The 20,847-nt window shown below is 35.3% G+C and overlaps 1 protein-coding gene across 1 annotated transcript in view; it reads right to left on the reverse strand.

The window, feature by feature from the left end:
• Window positions 1-319: 319 nt before the first annotated feature.
• arap3 (ArfGAP with RhoGAP domain, ankyrin repeat and PH domain 3) overlaps window positions 320-20,847 on the reverse strand; it is a 29,579-nt gene continuing 9,051 nt past the window's right edge. Inside the window, 33 exon segments of the mRNA XM_042770339.1 lie at window positions 320-1,270; window positions 1,273-1,581; window positions 3,868-3,906; window positions 4,002-4,145; window positions 4,229-4,292; window positions 4,705-4,740; window positions 4,822-4,904; window positions 5,017-5,153; window positions 5,975-6,103; window positions 6,244-6,361; window positions 6,707-6,781; window positions 6,857-6,925; window positions 7,051-7,198; window positions 7,289-7,394; window positions 8,175-8,387; window positions 8,486-8,649; window positions 9,543-9,606; window positions 9,736-9,934; window positions 10,030-10,132; window positions 10,232-10,385; window positions 11,329-11,433; window positions 11,728-11,869; window positions 13,311-13,493; window positions 13,575-13,660; window positions 13,991-14,190; window positions 15,387-15,493; window positions 15,705-15,889; window positions 16,214-16,334; window positions 17,316-17,385; window positions 17,657-17,872; window positions 19,702-19,763; window positions 19,867-19,949; window positions 20,787-20,833. Coding sequence (XP_042626273.1) covers window positions 1,172-1,270; window positions 1,273-1,581; window positions 3,868-3,906; window positions 4,002-4,145; window positions 4,229-4,292; window positions 4,705-4,740; window positions 4,822-4,904; window positions 5,017-5,153; window positions 5,975-6,103; window positions 6,244-6,361; window positions 6,707-6,781; window positions 6,857-6,925; window positions 7,051-7,198; window positions 7,289-7,394; window positions 8,175-8,387; window positions 8,486-8,649; window positions 9,543-9,606; window positions 9,736-9,934; window positions 10,030-10,132; window positions 10,232-10,385; window positions 11,329-11,433; window positions 11,728-11,869; window positions 13,311-13,493; window positions 13,575-13,660; window positions 13,991-14,190; window positions 15,387-15,493; window positions 15,705-15,889; window positions 16,214-16,334; window positions 17,316-17,385; window positions 17,657-17,872; window positions 19,702-19,763; window positions 19,867-19,949; window positions 20,787-20,833 — 4,060 coding nt within the window. The 3' untranslated portion in view covers window positions 320-1,171.

Below are 20,847 nucleotides of genomic sequence, written 5' to 3' on the forward strand. Positions count from 1 at the left end.
AAGCACACATGAATAAAATTAATCAAAATGTGAGACTTTTTATGCAATAAACTAATATATATATATATATATATATATATATATATATATAATGTTTTGTTGCATTTCAAAGTATCTGATAGTGACCGAAAACATGTCATAACACAAAAAAATAAAAAATAAAAACATTTTAGCATTAAATATAACAGGCAATTCTATAGGAATATTATAGCAGTAATGAATTCAGTACAGTAGCAGTGCTTATAAAAATGAGATCAAAAACAACTGATACTTTATTCATTGGAGAGACAATCAAAAAATACAAAGAACAAAAAAAAAATCAGGGTAAGAACAGATTTATTTTGTTATGAATTTATAGAACTGTACATGCCTTTAATAAATGAGGAGTGAAAATGCTTTAGATTGTCAGGACATCATGTGCTGTATCTATACTGCCCTCTACTGTTACAGTCAAAACTCAAGAAACTGCCTTTATCCTTCTGATAATGTTCCTTCACTGTCTCCAAACAGTGAGAAATATGAGAATGAATCAAATAGTCTATATAAATAAATTAATAAATATAATACACTGTATACATATAAAAGATCTGGTCAAAGTCACAGGAGAAGTGAAATGCACCCATAAAGTAGTCATTTAATCAGTCTGCAGTCCAGGAATATCAATGTAAATGTTTTTTTGTTTGTTTTTTTTTCTGCTAATAAGACCACTTATTATATATTACAGACTGCACATGCTTTGCTTTACTTGCATTTCTTACTGTTATACAGATAAAATTTGTTACTGAGCCAAGAAATTTGTTTTAAAAAACAATTATGAAATGGAACTGAAATGTAATTTCATCTTTAGGTACAAATAATACAATAAAATATAATAATGATAAATGATCATTTTAAATTTTGAGAGATCGGTCAGTTTTAGTGTAACAAGTCAACAAATGCACAAGCCAAAACAGATTTATCCCATTTCTACAAAACAATTCTAGCACAGATTCACAGACTCATATTTTAATTTCAGTGACTGCTTTGGCACAATACTTTATGTTTATAAAATGATCAATTTAATACTGGATTCTTACTAGCCAATTTCAAACAGACACACGTGGCAATATATAGTAACAGCAATTTCGAGTTCCAAAGCAAATCGCTCGTGAGATTGATCTGGTCTCTAAGCTCAGGTGAGGTTCTCATGCTGTTCTTCAGACTCTGGTTTCTTGCAGAACATTGTGGAGAGTTCCTGTAACAGCAGTTCCTGTTGGGGGCTACATGATCTGTGGACCTGTGCTTACCTGGGACGTGCAGAGAGTCAGTGGGCTCCTCCTGGCCCAGAGTGTCTATTGACTCGCCTGAGGATAAGAGAGAGTGCACAGGCTTTGACCCAACCATGCGATCCAGGGAGGCAGCCTTCCTCTGTCCGAGACTGACGGGCCGTGCTGGCACCTCCTGTGTCTCTGCGTGAGCACTGGACAGGAAACTAGTTTCCAAAGACTTGAGCACCTGCAGACCGAAGTCGCCCACCTCCTCATACAAAGGCTCCGAGCTTTCAATGCGCTCCTCAAACGAGTCCTGATGCACCTTCATGGGCTGAGCAGGAAAAACAAAAAAGACAATGGGAAGGCATACCAGGAGGTCAAAAAGATATCTGTGGTGGATTTCAAATTACAACACTTAATTGCACGGGGCGAAGTCTTTAAACCAATAACACATGACAGTCCATTACAGTCACTTTAACACTTCTGAAATAGTTTTGAAAAACTCTATACAAAGGTTGAATTTAAATTAAAACAACTGCAATATGATGATAAGAGAACCCAATATTCAATAAATAAATCTGGTGATAATAATCATATTAATTTCTTATCAGAAATAATGAAATTTGAACCTTAATAATAATAATAATAATAATAATAAATATGAATAGTTATAACAACAATATTTTATTATTATTATTATTATTATTATTACTGCTCTTATTATTATTATTGTATACTACAACCATATTGTGTTTTATTATTATAATAATAGCTGTGGTATACAATAATTATTATTATTATTATTATTGTTGTATGACATTACATTTTTATGCAACTATATGAAGAAAGAATAATATATTTTTATAAAGTGAATATACTTTTACATGTATCTTATAATATTATACACACTTTATAATTATTATTATTATTATTATTATATTGTTTTTGTTGTTGTATGAAATTGTTTTTATTAACTATATTAAATCAGTCATAATATAGTTAATATACTATTACTAATTATTATTATTGTTGTTGTTGTTGTTGTATGGCATTACATTTTTTTAACTACAAAAAAATTAGCTATAGTGAATATATTACATTAAATTTAAAATGACATGAAAATAAACAACAATAAATGTTATAAATATTGTTTAATTAAGAAATAAATTAATGCATGCATACATACTATCTGCTATTTTACAACAGCTTTGAATGTATAGCTCAACCAATCTATGAAGCCATCTGTTTATAAAATGCAAGTAAGCATATGAGCTTGCAAACACAAATGTGTACGTCCAAAGCAAATCAGTATCTTGAACGAAGATAATAAAACTACATCTAAATCATAAAGGTGACTATTATCTCGTGAAAGTACCTAATCTTCTAGATATCTGATTAGATGATCTACCATTATGCGAACAAAAGAGGTATTTGTGGTTAACGGGACATACACAGAAAGGGATTCGCCCCTCAACAATGTTCAAAACAAATTACTTCCTTTTCTGAGTTGAAACTTTTGTCTCAGTATCAGAGAGACACCATCAAGATAATTGCCAAATACATTGAGGACAAAAGCATGAAGCCCGCAGACAATTTGCTTGTGCAAGCTTTTGGGTTGGGACACACCAGAAGCTGCGGCATTTTCCCAAAACACAAGAGGTGAAGCGAGCTCCCTGCCCTGCCCTCCCTCAAGGCTACAGTTGCAGAACAATGCAGTAGAAGCTTTCTTCCTCCAAATGCATCCTGTCATATCAGGAAGCCCTGGTTCCCAACAGGAATGGGGGGAAGGACCGAGGAAGTCAAAGGGAATTCCTCCATTAAGTATAGGCTCTTTTGTAAAGCGTACTCCTAAATTTTTAAGCACTTTTTAGACGCAAAAGTCATTTGATACATTCCAAACCTCCTACTTTTACATTTTGACCAGCCACTGTAATCAGAGTAATTGTGACTGATTGTGTTGAAGAAATGGCAACAAAACTTATGCAAAGGTGTGAAACTGAACATTAAAGGAATAGTTTACCCAAAAATAAACATCTGCTGAAAATGTACGCACCCTCAGCCCATCCAAGATGAGTTTGATGAGTAGATGAGTTTGTTTCTTCATCAGAACAGATTTGGAAAAATTTTGCAATATTTCACTTGCTCACCAATGGATCCTCTGCAGTGAATGGGTGCCGTCAGAATGAGAGTCCAAACAGCTGATTAAAAACATCACAATAATCCACAAGTAAACAACACCACTCCACACCATCGAACCTCCATGTCTTCTAAAGTGAAAATTTGTATATTTGTAATAATAAAATCCATAATTATAACTTTAAATTATCACTTCTGTCCTGGAGTGGTGGACTGTACTGGTGTGGATTACTCGTGGATTATTGTGATGTTTTTATCAGCTGTTTGGACTCTCATTCTGACGGCACCCATTCACTGCAGAGGATCCATTGGTGAGCAAGTTATGTAATGCTACATTTCTTCAATCTACTCATCTACATCTTGGATGGCCTGAGGGTGAGTAAATATTTAGCAAATCTTAATTTTAGGTTAAACTATTCCTTTAAAGTAATTCTTATATATAATGCATTGGATTAATCTGCAGATAATAAGAATTACTTACAAAGAACATTGAGAGAGCTCTTCTCGTGTGGAGCTTTCTCTGCAAAAACACAAAGACAACAAGTTAAGTGTCAAAGCAAAGAACAAGTGAGCGTTACATGCACTGAACCACTAGAGGGCGCCATAGTGTTGTACCAGAGTCTGATTGGCGGAGAGCATGGTGGTGTTGGTATTGCTCTCCTCTCCTCTGATGGGCACTAGAGGCATGGTGCCAAACTTCTGCTTGGAAATGTCAGAGGAAGAGTGCCGTCTCATCACAGGTGGACGCAAATCATCATTCTGAGGGAGGGACGTTAATGTTAATTGACAGCTCTGAAATGTCAATAAATGTTCAGATTTGTTCTATTTAAAATGTGCTGTACCTGTGCTTTTAGTAAATTAGTCATCCAATCCCATAATTCAGTCTCACAGGAACAGCTGAGGTACCTGTGAGGTCAAGGAGAGTGATTACTGTTCACTATGTAGCTATAAAGAGACACTTTCTATAAAGCCTGTGCAATGCATTGCAAAGTAATATATAATGCTTTTAAATGCACTCATACTTATGTCCTATAATGCAGTTCAGTTTGGGGACTAATTCTCACTATTAACTATGATTTTGCCTAAAACTCCTAATTTGCTGCTAGTTAATAGTTAGTAAGGTAGTTGTTAAGTTTCGGATTAAGGGCTATAGAATATGGTCATACAGAATAAAGCATTATTATGTGCTTTATAAGTACTAATAAACAGCCAACATGCTAGTAATATGCATGCTAATAAGCAACTAATTAATAGTGAGAACTGGACCTTACAGTACAGTATATATAATGTATTTATTTATATATAAATATAAACTTACAATTGCTGTTTATCCAGCATCACTGTTAATCCCCATCTGCAAGCCAACATGTTTGTTATTTAAAGTTCTATCAAGTTCACTGATGAAAAGAAGCTTATTGTGGAACATGCATCTCACTTTGTTGGTGGTTTTAACTTCTTTCTGATCCCCATGTAAATCTTCAAGGTTTTCAGTTGCCACTCTTTTTCAGGTTTGTTGCTCTGTGATGTAGGAAAGATGCTTTTAGTTTGTTTTCAGTTCACGGTCTTCTCATTCATACAGAATCCTCTGACGTGCTGTGATGTAGAAGATGATGATGAACAGTATACATACTTTTTTGTCCTTCATCAGGAGCAGTCTGTGGTCTTTAATTTGAAATGAGTGCTCCTGGAATTTGTTTCCTTGCAAGAGCTTGGGTGGCTCTTCCCGACACTTCAGCACTCCAGACTTCACTATCTCACTCTTATAGGCTGCAGCCCACAACACACAGATACAACAGACACAAGGTCAACAACAATACAGCTGTATCATTTTCTACAATTTTGCAACAAGGTATACAGTTGGTGTTTTTCGTGTGACAAAACACGGTTTCAGAGATGTATAGTAATAGCTGTGGGTACTGTGTAGTAATAATTCAATGTGACGTGCTATATTTTCTTCTCTTTTTTTCGAATTCTTGTATACTCTACTGGTCACAAGTTTGGAGATTTTTTTTTTTTTTTTTTTTTAAAGAAATTAACACTTTTATTTAGCAAGGATAGATTAACTATTCATCGAAAAATCCTGAGAAGAAAAAAAAAATCCACAAAAATATTAAGCAGCATGACTATTTTCAACAGCATTCAATGTAAGAAATGTTTCTTGAGCAGCAAATCAGCATATCAGAATGATTTCTGAAGGATCATGTGACACTGAAGACTGGAGTAATGATGCTGAAAATTCAGCTTTGATCACAGGAATAAATTACATTTGAAAATAAAATGAAATCTGTTGTCTGAAATGTTAATAATGTTTCACAATAGTACTGTATTTTTTATTAAATACATGCAGAATAGAGCATAAACTACCCTCTTCAAAAACAACAAAAATCTCAAACTTTTGAACAGCATTGCAATTTTTATGCATTTTTTTTTTTTACCTCAAGTTAGTGGAAAGACTAAATGGAATATTTGTACTTATAAAAATGTTTTTGTGACAATGAAGTACCACTGGATCAAATACTTTAAAATATTCAACACTTCACTATATTTTCTGAAAGTCAGTTCATCTGATGAAATGAGTGTGCATTCACCTGTGAAAATGTCAATAGCTTCTCCTCTAGGCACCTTCTTCACCACCAGATACGCTGAGCTGGGATCAGCCATCTTACACCACTGTAGAGCTTGTTCCAGAACCATCTCTTTGGGGTGAAGAGGTCGCTCTGCAGAAATGACATCCTGCATTGATCTATTGTTTCCCCCGGCCTTAAAAAACATTGCTTGCACTGCAGTGTGTGATTAACTTCAGTAGTGACTGAAGTGAGATTGTGTTTGGATGAATTAGTGTGCGTTTTGCTTTTACCAAGCTCTCCTTCCTCAATGGCCTCAAAGGTCATCCAGACGTCTTTTTCCCCCGCAGGAATATTTCTCATATACAGCACCTGATTGGTCAGCTCCTCAGCACACATTGTGGGAGACACCTGTGGGAGAGCCACACCAGAGGTTTGCACTGATGGTTTGAATCTGCCACCGTGTGGTAATGTTGTGCACCCGCAACATGAAATGCAATTCGAGTTTTATACTTTTTTTCACAATATTATTTTATGTATATTAGCTTTAAGGCCATCTATGTCATAGTATACTAATAAATGTTGACATCAAATCCTGCCTAGGGATGTATATACACATTTTTGTGTTTCAGTAGGAAAAACAGAAAATTGCAAATTGCATAAAATTGCATATATATATATATATATATATATATATATATTTTTTTTTTTTTTTTTTTTTTTTTTTTTTTTTTTTTTTAAATATGATCTACTTACTTTCAGAGTGATGCAGCAGTCTGGTAACTTTTCTTCTAGATATACTTCAATAATCAAGTCACCTGCCTGTGAGAGCTGGAAGAAACATATGAAAAATATTAAAATATAATACTATATATTTTTTTTTTTTAATTATTATTTAAACTCTACCTGTGTGTCTCTCCAGGTGGTTATCAAACTGATTTCCAGTTCAATCTGAGTTTGATGTTCTTCATCAATCTGGCCAAACACAAAAAGAAAACCTTTAAAAAGCATCAAAATTATTCACATTTATTATCACCTGATATTATAACTTCGCCATGGTGTCGCTTGAATAACTTCATGTTATGAAGTTATTCACTTACATCAAATATATACAGGTAGTTATCGATGAGGTCTTCTATGATTTTGACCTCATGTTCCCCTTTCCCATCAGTCTGAAACAGGCTGGGAGCGAACAGCAGGGACAGGTTCTTAGTGCACATCTGATTGAGATCAGCACACTTCTGCACCCTAAGAGAGAGGAAGACAAAGCCATGTAAGAGCTGCTGTAAATGAACAAAGACCAGACGTGGCTGAAGCAGACTGCCAAGGAAGACTCACCTGTAGAGATGACTGATGAGAGCTGCTAAAGTTGTTCTGTTGACCCGAGGTAACCCTCGAATCAGCTCTTTGTATCGGTCCAAACGCTGTGGCTTTTGAGGTATCTCTGCATATAGCATGAGAAATCACTGAGACAACTCAAACTAGCCAAAATCCAGTATGTTTGTTATCAGTTATACAAAAATTCTGGGTTGTTTAAAACTTCATGTCTATGGTTGTAAAATCCACTTTTTGTTATATACATTTAATAATACATGTACAATGTGAATCTTACTGTATTACTGTTAAACCACTTAAATTCCTCAGTAAAAATAATTAAAAAAAATTTGCTAACAAGTTGTCTAATTGGTCTTTTTCCGGTATTTGGTTGTGTTACCGATGCAATTTTTGCACTTTCGAAAATTATGGAATTTTATAAATTGATTAGCAGGACTGCCCAGTTGTGATTGTGATTATAAATATATTACAGTATTTTGTTTTGTTTGTTTTTACAGAAATTACACTACCATTTCAAAAGTTTGAGGTGAGGATGCATTAAATTAATCAAAAGTAACAGTATAATGTTACAAAAGATTTGTAAATTCAGCTTTACCATCACAGGAATAAATTACATTTGAAAATATATTCAAATAGAAAATTCTAATTCTAATAAAATTTCACAGTATTATTGGTCTTACTGTATTTTGATCAAATAAATGCAGCTTTGGTGAGCATAAGAGACTTTCCCATAAAAAACAAATAAATAAAAACTTTAGAATGGTAGTATATGTTCTATCAAAACTATTGTTTGCAATCGTTAGTATGCAACAGATGCATAGAAATTATGCAAAAAATAACCCACAATTTTTAATTAAACTGCATTTCAAAGAAAGTGTACTGTACTAACTGGCAGCTTCCCTCCAGAAGGGGTGGAGATCAGCCATGAATATAGGATCATCAATCTCCCGAAAGAACCTTTTCAGTACATCCGTCACGTCCTCTATGAAGTTATCTCCAATGCGGAGTTTCACATTGCGGGCGTCCTTACGAAACTCCTCCATCAAAAGCTTGATTCTGGACTTCGCACCATTTTTCCTGTATATCCCCTCATGGCCTAGACCTGCGTAAGAGAGATCATTTGGACTGCAATGTTAATTTATTTAATAATTATTTAGGCAGGGTGGAATGTCTTCAGTACAAAGCGCAGGGATTTCTCACCATACTGAGTTATAAAGGCAATGCAGCTGTCAACGATGATGGGGATGTCATTTCTGCTGAGCTGCTGGTCTTTCAGGGTGTTCCCTTTCCCTCCTGCTGCCTTCTGAATGTCTGCGTACCACAGGGAGAAGTCAGTCCTGCCCGTGCCCTGCAGATGCAGAGTCCTGCAGACAGAGTCATTATATTTTGATGAAAGAATAATGGGACTTTTTCTTTGTTGTAATGAAATGCAATCGTTTGCAATAAGAACATGGAGGTGTATTAAAGGAATAGTTCACCCAAAAATTAAAATTTGTTGAAAATGTTCTCACTCTCAGGCCAAGATGAGAGTTTGTTTCATCATTTGGGAAATGTAGCATTACATCACTTGCTGCAGTGAATGGGTGCCGTCAGAATGAGAGTCCAAACAGCTGATAAAAACATCAAAATAATCCACAAGTAATCCACACCACTCCACTCCATCAGTTAACATCAAGGTGTTTTAACTTTAACCCATCACTTCTGGTTAAAATATGACTTCATAATCCATAATATTGCTTTATCCAGTGAAAAAGTCCATCCCTTGTTGTCTGCTAACATCAAAATACACTGATATATTTGTTTAAAACTGTTTTTGCTTGTAAACAGTCCTTGATATATGCATATTTCTCTCCGGATGCAGATGAGATTTTTCACTGGAGAATTATGAATTATGGACTCTAGCCGCATGCAACGGTTTGAAGTTAAAAACATCATAATGATGGATTTGTTGAACAGACACACAGTTTTTTGCTTCACAACTGATGGACTGGAGTGGTGTGGATTACTTGTGGATTATTGTGATGTTTTTATCAGCCTTTTGGACTCTCATTCTGACGGCACCCATTCACTGCAGAGCATCCATTGGTGAGCAAGTTATGTAAAGCTACATTTCTCCAAATCTGTTCTGATGAAGAAAACAACTGCATCTTGAATGGCCTTAGGGTGTTTTTTAAGCAAATTTTCATTTTTGGGAGAGCTATTCCTAAAGGTTTAATTTTGGATTAAACATGTACATTAATAGAAGTCAAAGACCCACCTTCCTTTCTCAACAAGAACCAGGATGTCCTTCTTCTCATGGTTCTCTGTTTCCGATGCAATGCCTGATTTTTAACCCAAGACAAAGACGGATAAGTACATAGCTCATTTATTAACCTCAAGGGTAAATTTAGCAGCACAATTTTCTCTGAAATATTGTATCAGTTTCACAGTGATTGAGCTAACAGACTCACTGAGCTCCTGTAGGCGTTTCAGGTTTATAATATCCTCTGCGGCTCCATCATTTCCAGGGCATATGAACAGGTTGGACTTCTGCAGAACAAAGAAGCCTTCTTTCCACTGCTGGGGGTCTAGCATGGCCCTGTAGCGCAGGACGCCCACTCGCTCGAACTCTCGCGCCAGCAGGCAGTGACAGCTGAGAGGTGTGGTGGCCTGCCAGAGATCAAAACCGAGGTGAGATCTAATGCACTGATGTGACAAGCTATTTCCTGTGTACACTGAGCAGAGCTTGACTGATTAATATTTACCTTCCCTATCGCTCTCGCCCAACTGTGCAACGCATCTGGAGTCTCAAAGCCAAACTGGATCAGTTTATCAGATGTTAGGTAAAGTTCAAATGTGTATCGAAATCTGAAAGGAACAACAAAGAATCATATTGTTATAATGTTATGATTAAGATACTATGACATCTCTAAATCGGGTTGTGTTCTGTTATGCAATGACACCCACTTGTCAATAAAGCCGCTGCTGTTGCTGGAGTCTGGCCGGCTAACCCCTAAACAGATGATGTCTTTCACATCGATCTTCATACTGGGCTCATGACATCTGTCAGACTCATAGAAGAGAATAGACTTCTCCACCGAACACCAGTACTTTTGGAAATCTGCTGAATAAATAAAATCAAACAGGTATTTAAACACACACACACACACACACACACACACACACACACAAAAACAATCAAACTAAACTACTGTTTCGTATCAGATGTCAGTATAAAGTCCAAGACCACTGATGTTTTGAACTGAGCAGTAATCAGATGACCATGTTTTACACTCGTCTGAATGTACAGTTTTACAGTGTCTTAAGCTCACTAAAGCTGCATTTATTTGGTTAAAAGAAAAGTAGTATTGTGAAATATTATTAGAATTTATTTCTGTGATCAAAGCTGTATTTTCAGCATCATTACTCCATTCTTCAGTCACATGATCCTTTAGAAATCATTCTAATATGCTGATTTACTGCTCAAGAAACATTTCCGGTTATTAACAATGTTGAAACCGTTTGCTTAATATTTTTGTGGAAACCATGACTACATTCTTTCAGGATTTTTTGATAAAAACAAAGTTTAAAGAACAGCATTTATTTTAAAAAATCTTTTGTAACATTATAAAAGTTTTTAGTGTCACCTTTGATCAACTGGATGCATTTTTGTTTCATTAAATATAAATTTCTTTAAAAATCTTATTGAACCTAAACTTTTGAATGCATTTTAATTTTGTAATGATTTTTAGGCAAAAATACCCATTTCATTTAATACGTACACAATCTGATGAGCAGTTCATTTTAAAAGTAATGCATTACAATATTGAGTTACTCCATAAAAAGGATTAATTGCACTAATTGGAAATTATTGTGTTACATTATTTTGTGTTACTTTTTATCACCTGGGCTGGGCTTACTTACTTGTTTTTTAATAACAAAAAACGCAAAAGTCACATTTTTGAGTAGCTTTATTTTTTACTGAGTAGTTTTATTTTTATTGAAGAGGTACATTCTGCTCCTAAATCACTGCCAAGGCTTGTTTATGGCACATAGTCGCCTACCGTCTCTGGTTCTGCGAGATAATGTCCCTTTGTTCAAGGAGCTTGACTTGTAGATGTAGCCGGAGTACAGGATGGACTGCATGATCTCATCATAGACACAGGAATCTGAATCCAGAAAATGACAGTAAGATACTTCACACCTCTTGTGTTTCACTTAACAATGACATATATTACAATTTCCAGAATAGTATGTAATTTTATTGATGTTGTAGTACAGAAAAATAAAGAGTGTAGCAAAAACATCCATAAAAACATTATGCACCAGGTTCAAGATGTTGAATTTTAAGAGAACTGTGATTGAGTTTATTTTTCCTAGTTTTGACATGGTGCCTATCAAATGATATCTTCACCTTTAAGAAACATGGCTGTAGTGAAGTACTGGAAGGGACTCTATCATACCTGCTGACTGTGTGTATGAGTAATGCGGGGACACGCGCTTATCGCTTCCATCAGCGTCAGCTAGTCGCACGGCCTCGGCCTCCGCAAAAATCTGAGTGACCGTTTTTAGCAGGTTCTGCTCAGTCACAGCGGTGCACAGCGCCTGCAGGGTGACCACACACACACACAAACATATACACACATCAACAAATGCACCGCTAATATCAGATTTAGCCAAAGGACATTCAAAGCTTCTTCCAAAAGTCCTTCTATTCATTGCCATCCTTTTATTATCGTTCTTAATTATTTTCAATTCACGACACAGCCACTGGCTTATTCAGGGGTACATAGGTAGCCTGGATACACAAATGATAGCCTTGGTAAAGTCCTGAGAAAGAATATTACACACTAATCTTGGCTTGACCGCTGGCATAATACTTAGATGGCTCTAGCTATATTAAGACAGGATGTCCTCACTGCCCCAGCGGTGACTGATCTAAAAGTTTTCTTTTGAAGCAAAGCTTTTACAGGGAGAAATGTCCGCTGCAATAGTTCACCGCACTTCTCATTTGAGGAAGTATTCGGGGTATTTCAAAATTAAGTGTGTTGCAGAAGAGGAAAGGGAAATGCATTTACTGTGCAAAAGTGCTAAAGTTATGTGGCTCTGAAGATAACTGAGAGTAATATTAACTCATCATTATCTAAGCAAAAGGCCTACTGTATATACATCTGCACAAGGTTTATGCAAAGGTTTCAGATAGTGGAATAAAAAGTTTCCATATTTTTTAAACAATAAATTCCCTTGACTTTTCCATGGCCTTTCATGACTACTTAGCATTACTGAGAATAACTTATAATTACCATACCTATGACTTTTAATTACATTTAATAATAATTATTAGTAGTAGTAGTAGTAATAGTAGCAATATTAATATTATTATTAAATTTTTAGATTATTATTATATTTACTTTTATTGTGCATTTAAAAACAAAAATAGTAGTAATAACAACAATAATAGCAGTACTAATAACAATAATAATTATTATTAATAACTAATTTATTCTTTATTTTACTATCTATGTTATTGTGCATTTAAAACTAATAACAGTAATAGTAGTAATAATTACAACAAAATAGGTCATTATATACACATACACATATATATATATATATATATATACAAAAAAAAAAAAAAAAAAAAAAAAAAAAACACATATACATATACATATACATATACATATACATATATATATATATATATATTATATATATATATATATCTATATCACATACATAAACAGATTATTTTATTTCCATAAATTTTCCAGGCTTGAAAATTCGATTTTAAAATTCCCTGATATTTAGTTTTTTTTTAAACTGAGGTTTAAAATTAAAACCGTGAAATTACACAAAAACTGATGTTAAAGCAGCCATGCTCAACACTTCTGAGGCACTTTTTAATTTTATTTACTAATGTATTTTGAAGACTATAAATAATCTTTATTAATTCATGAAAAATCTTAATAATCTTAATGACTGATAAACAAGTTATCATTGGTTTGCATGATCTGTCCCCTGTGGATGTAAATGGCTTATCCATTACCTTAAGAAGGTCCTCTTGAGTGCTAAAACTGGGTTGAGGGTGCCGATATCTGCCTTCTCTGTATTTGTGGGTGATAAACTCTTTCCGCTGCTCTGGGGAGGCGTCACAGTCCAGCTCCTCAGTCACAGGAAGTCTGGCCGCCCAAAATTCATTGGCTCTATCATTGCCAAGCATTATGAAGAGCTAGAACACAAAAACACAAGGCCTAATTTGTAAAAGACCTTGTGGTAAAATCACAGGAATCCTGATAACGGCAACCCCTACCTGGACGATCTCATTGCTCCACACGCTGGTGTCTAGTTTCAGACTCTGCACTTTCGACACCATTGTGCCGAGACCTCGATGCTGGCCTGCAGGCAGACAGAACAAAAGAGGCACCACATCACTCTCCACGCACCATTCATTCTTTGTGTCCCACTAAGACTTCCTGATATGGTGCCTCTGAGCCACTTTTATCTTTAGTGTACGGCACAGAGGACCTCACATGAACTCTTAAATGAGCTTAGAAACTCTTAGCACCATCTGTATCAACCAAGACTCCACACCGCCATTACCCATGCCAGCTAGTGACTATTTGGAAAAGGGATACCTCTCACACCAAACTGTTTTGACAAATTTCTGGTCTAATTCACAATTTGAAATGATAAAAGTCATCGAGCTGATAAGTCACCGCCACACACCTGCGCAGTTCTTGCAGATGACCACACAGAGATTGATGGATGCCCAGTCTGGATTGATGGCTTTGCAGTCTGCGCAGATCTTGTTGGACCTGTTGGACCAGATCTTCTCTGCCACCTCATAATCAGACAGTGTTTCCGCTATAGATTCCTGCAGGGCCTCTATCCAGTCCCTCTTCTCTCGCTCCGACTCTGCCGTAAAGCTGCAAGGATGCACACAACCCTCTTAATGCTCTGCCATCATGGATCCTATTAACTGTCTCTGGTCTGGCATGGTTACTTTGTGAGAACAGACCTCTGTACGACTTCTCTACCTTCTTTAAGTGTGTAGTTCAATTTAAATGATGAAATTGACTTTATTTCAATAACGTCTATGTGTGTGTGTGTGTGTGTGTGTGTGTGTACATGTTTTTCTATACTAGTGGGGACTTAAACCTGATAGAAAATACAGTTTGTACCGTATAAAAACCATTACGCCTATGGAGAGTCCCCACAAGGATAGTAAACCACATTGTGTGTGTGTGTGGGTGGGTGTGGGTGGGTGGGTGTGTGTTACAAAATATACACTAGCCTGTAATGTTTTTTTTCCCCCCAATAAATTAGTACTTTTATTCAGCAAGGACACATTAAATTGATCAAAAGCAACAGTTAAGACATTCATAATGTTACAAAAAAAATTCCATTTCAAATAAATCCTGTTCTTTTGAACGTTCTGTTCATCAAAGGATGCTGATAAAACTGTATCAGGGATGCCACAAAAATAAGTCAATACTGACAACAATAAGAAATGTTTCTTGAGCAGCAGTAATAGCTGCAGAAAATGTAGCTTAGCCATCACAGGAATTAATACAATCTTCAGAAAGCAGTCATTTTGAATCGTAATAATCATTTCACAATATTAATGTTTTACTCTATTTTTGATCAAATAAATAAGTATGAGAGAATTAAAAAAAAAAAATCTGACCCCAGTCTTTTAAAAGGTAGCATATAAAAACGTTTAACCATAATTAAAAAATATATATTTTAAAATACAGATGTATATCTGTATATATTATATATACATATATATATATATTAAATATTATTATGTGTTATCTATTTTTAAATCAGCGTATTTGTCTAGTTTTCCATAAATTGTCCTTAAATCAATTTACTTGAGAATTAAAGTTGTGTATGATAATAGAACTTGTTTTTAAAAAAAATATGCCTTACTGGCCAATTAATTTTTCTTGTTTTAAACTATGGGGTATGAAAAATAAACTCAGCTCAAGACATATTTATAAATGGAAAATCGACAAATCACTGATTAAACAAAGTTTTTGCAGAGTTGGAAATGACTTAAAAGGGTACACACGTACAAGCTACTTAACAGAAGCATAGCGTGACTTGAACGGTTTACCTGAAGGTTTTATAAGGTGTAATGAGATCAAAGCTCTTGCCCTTCCCATCACGAATTGTAGCTCCTCTGGCCTCAATTACAGTAATTCCAATTCCATTTTTAAAGCACTGCAGAACACATATCACAAAGGGTCAGTCTTAAACTAAGAGTTAAACCTCCATGATGCAAATAATTTAAGCCTATTTATGAATGAACTGCACATATGCTATAGGAAGTTCAGAAAACTCAAATTGCATCACACTGAGAGAAGAAAGAGGCAAAATAAATCATTAGTACTAAATCTCGAGTAGTATGGCTATAACGTGATTAACTAATCACCTGCTCATTCTTGTACAACCAGATCTGCTCCATTATAATGGCTGTGTAGATCTTTGACTTGGTTCCTTTGAGCTCCAGGAAGCCGTTCTTTTGGCAGTGACTGCCAGGGCCAAAACGTAAGCGGCCGAAAACCAGCTGTTCTTTGACCCGCTCCTGCAACGTGCCGCACCATGTGCTCCTCTGAACTATGAAAAGAAGAAAAGCGAGATCATAAGGTTTCTTTTGATCTAGTATAATTTTAAATAAGAAGGTAAAACACTTTTCTAAACATTCTTTTGGAATATTGTGCCATAATAAATGCTTTTAGATGGCAGGTTGTGTCAATGCTATATTATCTGCCATGAAAAATATATATTTGCCAACATATTGAGATTTTTAGTCATGGGTTTCAATTCCCAGGGAATGCATGAACTTTTATCCTAAATGCAATGTAAAGTCGCATTTAAGCATCAAATGCATAAATGTAAATTTAGAAAAATTTAGTTATCTGCTAAAAATGCTGTGCTTACCATCATTATCAGCTCTGAAGACAAATGTCCTGTGACTTGTGACAACCTCAAATTTATTGTCTTTGGCTACGCGGGCCATTTGTATGGCAGCTAAGGGAATCACACCTTTGGGATAAGCATCCTGTGAAAAAGAGACCATTTGTGTTAGGAATAACAGTGTTCCAGCTTATGTGACGTCTGCAGGAAAATACAAGGGAATGTAGGAATTGTTTGGATTCTGAAGGCCTTCAGGCAGCCTGAAATGCTTAAAGGGGTCATATATCATGATGAATCAGTTGATTGTACTATGAAAACATACTGCACTGTAACTTTGGGAAAACAAACATCATAGTGTAACATAACATTTCCCAGACCAGCTGTGCTGAAAGGTTCAACACACACATGAATTTGGTTGTTGATCAGCACCAACTATTGTTTGTGCAATTTGCTTTTCATTCAGCTCAATGAATATTGGTTTCGCTCTTTGTGTGAATAGACCATTCATCAACGATTCATTAAGATTTCCTGTATTGGCGTTTGGTGTTTACACGTCAACAGCATCTATTCAGTGTTGTTCACCTGTTTAACACATTATTCAATGTTCACAATATGGCAGGGCTGGTTAAAAATTACATTGGACAGTGCAGCTCTGCCCACACACATGCAAAGATGGAATTTATGTCAAAGCAATTCAGAGAGAGGGTGGAAAAACTGCACTAGCATTCAAAAGTTTGGGGTCAACATTATTTTTTAAAGAAATAACAAAGATGCATTACACTGATCAAACACAACAGTATCATTGATGATACTGAGAAATGTTTCTTGAGCAAATCAGCATATCAGAATGATTTCTGAAGGATCATGTGACACTGAAGACTATTTCTTCAAATAGAAAAAAAGTATTTTAAACTGTAATAATATTTCACAATATTACAGTTTTTTTCCTGTAATTTTTTGATTAAATAAATGTAGCCTTGGTGAGCATAATATAATTATTTCAAAAATCTTACTGACCTCAAACTTTTGATGATATGATATGAAATGAGTGATAAATGCATGATATGACCCCTTCAATCATAAAACAGCAGGATGTTTGTTTGGAGTTTTTCACATGCAATCCTACCTTTTCACTACCATAGTACATCAAGTTCTTCCCATCAAACTTCACATATCGCTTCTGGAACACATAGTTTCTATAACAGAGGAACAAAGATGACATCAGAGGAAAACAACTACACTGCAAAGGTCACATTTAATATAGTGCTGTCTGAAATTATTCAAGGAGGAAATGAATCTAGACACTGGAAGACGTCAAGCAGAGGACAGGAACAAACAGCAGGAGACACAACATGTGAAGTAATGACAAACCGGCCGGAGAGGACAGACAGGGAGCAGAAACAGCTGTTGAGGAGCATGCAGGAGACGCAGAGATGAGAGGAGAGCAGCAGCCCCGATGGGGCGTACCCTTGAGGAGAGAGCTTGTCCAGCCAGCCGCTGAGGATGGGTGCCGCCCGCTCGGACAGCGAGGTGAAGCTGGCGTAGGGAGAGATGATGTCCTCATCCGTTTCATTGGAGACAAAGTTGTGAGGGAGGGAGAACGAGTGACGGGCCGGGGACGGTTCACCCACAGTGCAGTAACCTGGAGAATCAAGACGCTTGAGCCAAGAGTGATTGTGCTGCCTGTGGGAGGAGGAAAATATAAACTGTACAGTAATATTACTACATGATAAAAAAAAATCAGGTTTATGTTCTGGTAAAAAGATGTAAAAAGCCTGAAAACAAGCTAAATAATAAGAAGCAGAAATGCATTTTTAAGTAAGTTTTTACAATTTTTCTTAACCCACTTTTTTCTTGTATTAAGCATAAAGGAAAATGTAGTGAGATTTACACTAAAAACAGAGTAAAATTGTCAGCAGTCAAAACAAATTATTGTAATAATATAATATAATATAATATAATATAATATAATATAATATAATATAATATAATATATAATATAATAAATATAATATAATATAATCAAATTAACAGTTCAAGAAATATTTCCTAAAAAAGAAACATTTTCTAAATTATTACTATTAGGGAACCATTCAAGAAACATTTTCTAAATTATTACTATTATTATTATTATTAGTGTATTTGTTTTTAGAATTTCAATTAATTTCATACATAAAATTAAATAAAAATATAAAATCAAATAAATAAATACAAAAAAAGAAAGAAAAAGTTTGAAGTGGATGTCTTCTGAAGTAAACATTAGGGGTGTGTGAGAAGAATACAAACATTTAAAAAAAAAGTGCTTCTATATCAGCTGTGGCCTAATGGTTAGAGAATTGGACTTGTAACCCGAAGGTCGCAGGTTCGAGTCTCGGTGCTGGCAGGAGTTGTAGGTGGGAGGGAGTGAATAAGCAGCGCTCTCTTCCACCCTCAATACCCATGGCTGAGGTGCCCTTGAGCAAGGCACTGAACCCCCAGTTGCTCTCCGGGCGCTGGATATAGTTGCCCACTGCTCCGGGTGTGTTTACGGTGTGTTCACTACTCACTGCTGTGTGTGTGCACTTGGATGGGTTAAATGCAGAGCATCAATTCCGAGTATGGGTTACTGTACTTGGCAAATGTCACCACTTTCACTTTTCACTTCACTTTCTTGCACAAGCTTCAGGACACGCTTGCATCACGCTTCACCAAGCTATCATGAACCTGTGTTTGACAACTGGCCGACAGTTTATTGTTTCAAATTTTCAAATATTCGTGTAATCCATAATACTGGGACTGTATGGATTACTATCGTGTAGAATTTGAGATGTCAGTATTGAGGGTTTCATCCACTTGCTTTATATCTCTGCCAATATTTTTTAACATCGGCTTTGTTGTCCTATTTTTATACTTGCTGAAGGTAATGATCGAAAAGTAGTTTGGGCAATAACATGCAGGTATTGTACATAATCAACCAATCGTGGCATAAGTAGCATTTGTTCTCTATAGCTCTCAATGGACTTTGATGTCAAACACCGATCGGTCTGTGCAGCGCTGCTTCAAATCGAAAGCAAGTATGAAAACAGGGAAACAAAGCCTAAACCTGGATATTTTAGGCAATATAGTAATCCTGGCCAGGATGTATCTGGGAAAAATAGCATGTTTTGTCATCCTATTTTCTAAAAATCTTAGTTTGTGTTCATCTGAGGAAAGAAAGTCATATACATCTGGGATGGCGTGACGGTGAGTGAATTTTTATTTTAGGATGAAGTATCCCTTTAAATCATTAATGCTCTTTTTTTTTTTTATAAAAATATCCATCTTTGCCTCACAGATGCAGACACTTACATTGGAAGCTGTAGACTCACACGTTCTATGACAGACAACAGAGGCTGGAAGACACTAGAGCTCAACCAAGTCAACACACTGACTCTTTATCCCATTGTTTTAGGTGCCACTATGTGATTAACAGCTGGATATAACACTGTGCTTTTCTTAAAGCAGTCCATTTAAACTCTAATGGTAAGACTTACCCATGTTCTCTTTGTTTATCTTCATTATTTGTAGTCTTTTCCTCACATTTGGTCCTCTCAACCTAAACACATTCAACCATAAATAAATTGCACCTATTGAAGTACACTTGGAGTAAGTGAGAAAAAACTTTATTTTAGAGAGAATTTTTACTTTGAGTATCTTACCTCTGAATGTTGATATTGTCGCCTGCTGTGGAAAACAGTTTCACAGTACGGGTTGATCGTTTCATCTTCTTCCTCAGCAGGTACTATGCCAGTTGAAAAGAAAATTGCAGCATAACATAAATTCATAAGATAAAATTTAAATATTAAGTGCTAAAAATTGATATGACAGCATAAAGCTCACTAAAGCCAACATGTTTAGTTATGCTAACATGCGTAGCTCTCAAACATAACACAAAAAGGCAAATATGAACAAGTGAGATGGTAGATTGATGATGGATAGCAAGTTTTTAGCACATTTCACAATTGCTCAAAACTTGAGGTTCGATAAGATTTTTTTATGTTTTTGAAAGAAGTCTCTTATGCTGACCAATGCTGCATTTATAGAAAGTACAGTAAAATAAGTCGTTTTGTGAAATACTATTATTACTATTTAAAATAACTGTGCTCTACTTGAATTTATTGTAAAATGTCATTTATTCCTGTGATGCAAAGCTGAATTTTCAGCATCATTACTCTTCAGAAATCATTCTAATATGCTGATTTCTTATCATTATCAATGTTGAAAACAGGAAATCGTGATAAAATTATTTCAAGTTTCCTTGATGAATAGAAGTTTCAAAAGAACAGCTTTTATTTGAAACATTACAAATGCCTTTTTGATAAATTTAATAGATCCTTGCTGAATAAAAATATTAATTTCTTTCAAAAAAGAAACCCAAACATTTGAACGGTAGTGAATACAGAATATAAACTCTTCATCTGCTCTTCACACAAATATATTGTACAGTTTCCTTGTAAAGAAAATTGTTCATTATTCATTCAATGTAAGAAAGTCATAAATATTAGGAAGCACATTAGAGTGAGTAAATAATAACATTTTCCACAGCAAAGTTTGAAATAAGTGGTGGTAATAAACCTACCAGACTTTCTTTTAGGTGTTTCAGTTGAGTTGGACTTTTCTAAAGTGCTATAGGAGGAGAA

Source organism: Cyprinus carpio, chromosome A14 (genome assembly GCF_018340385.1).
Source record: "Cyprinus carpio isolate SPL01 chromosome A14, ASM1834038v1, whole genome shotgun sequence".
Taxonomy (NCBI): Eukaryota; Metazoa; Chordata; class Actinopteri; order Cypriniformes; family Cyprinidae; genus Cyprinus; species Cyprinus carpio.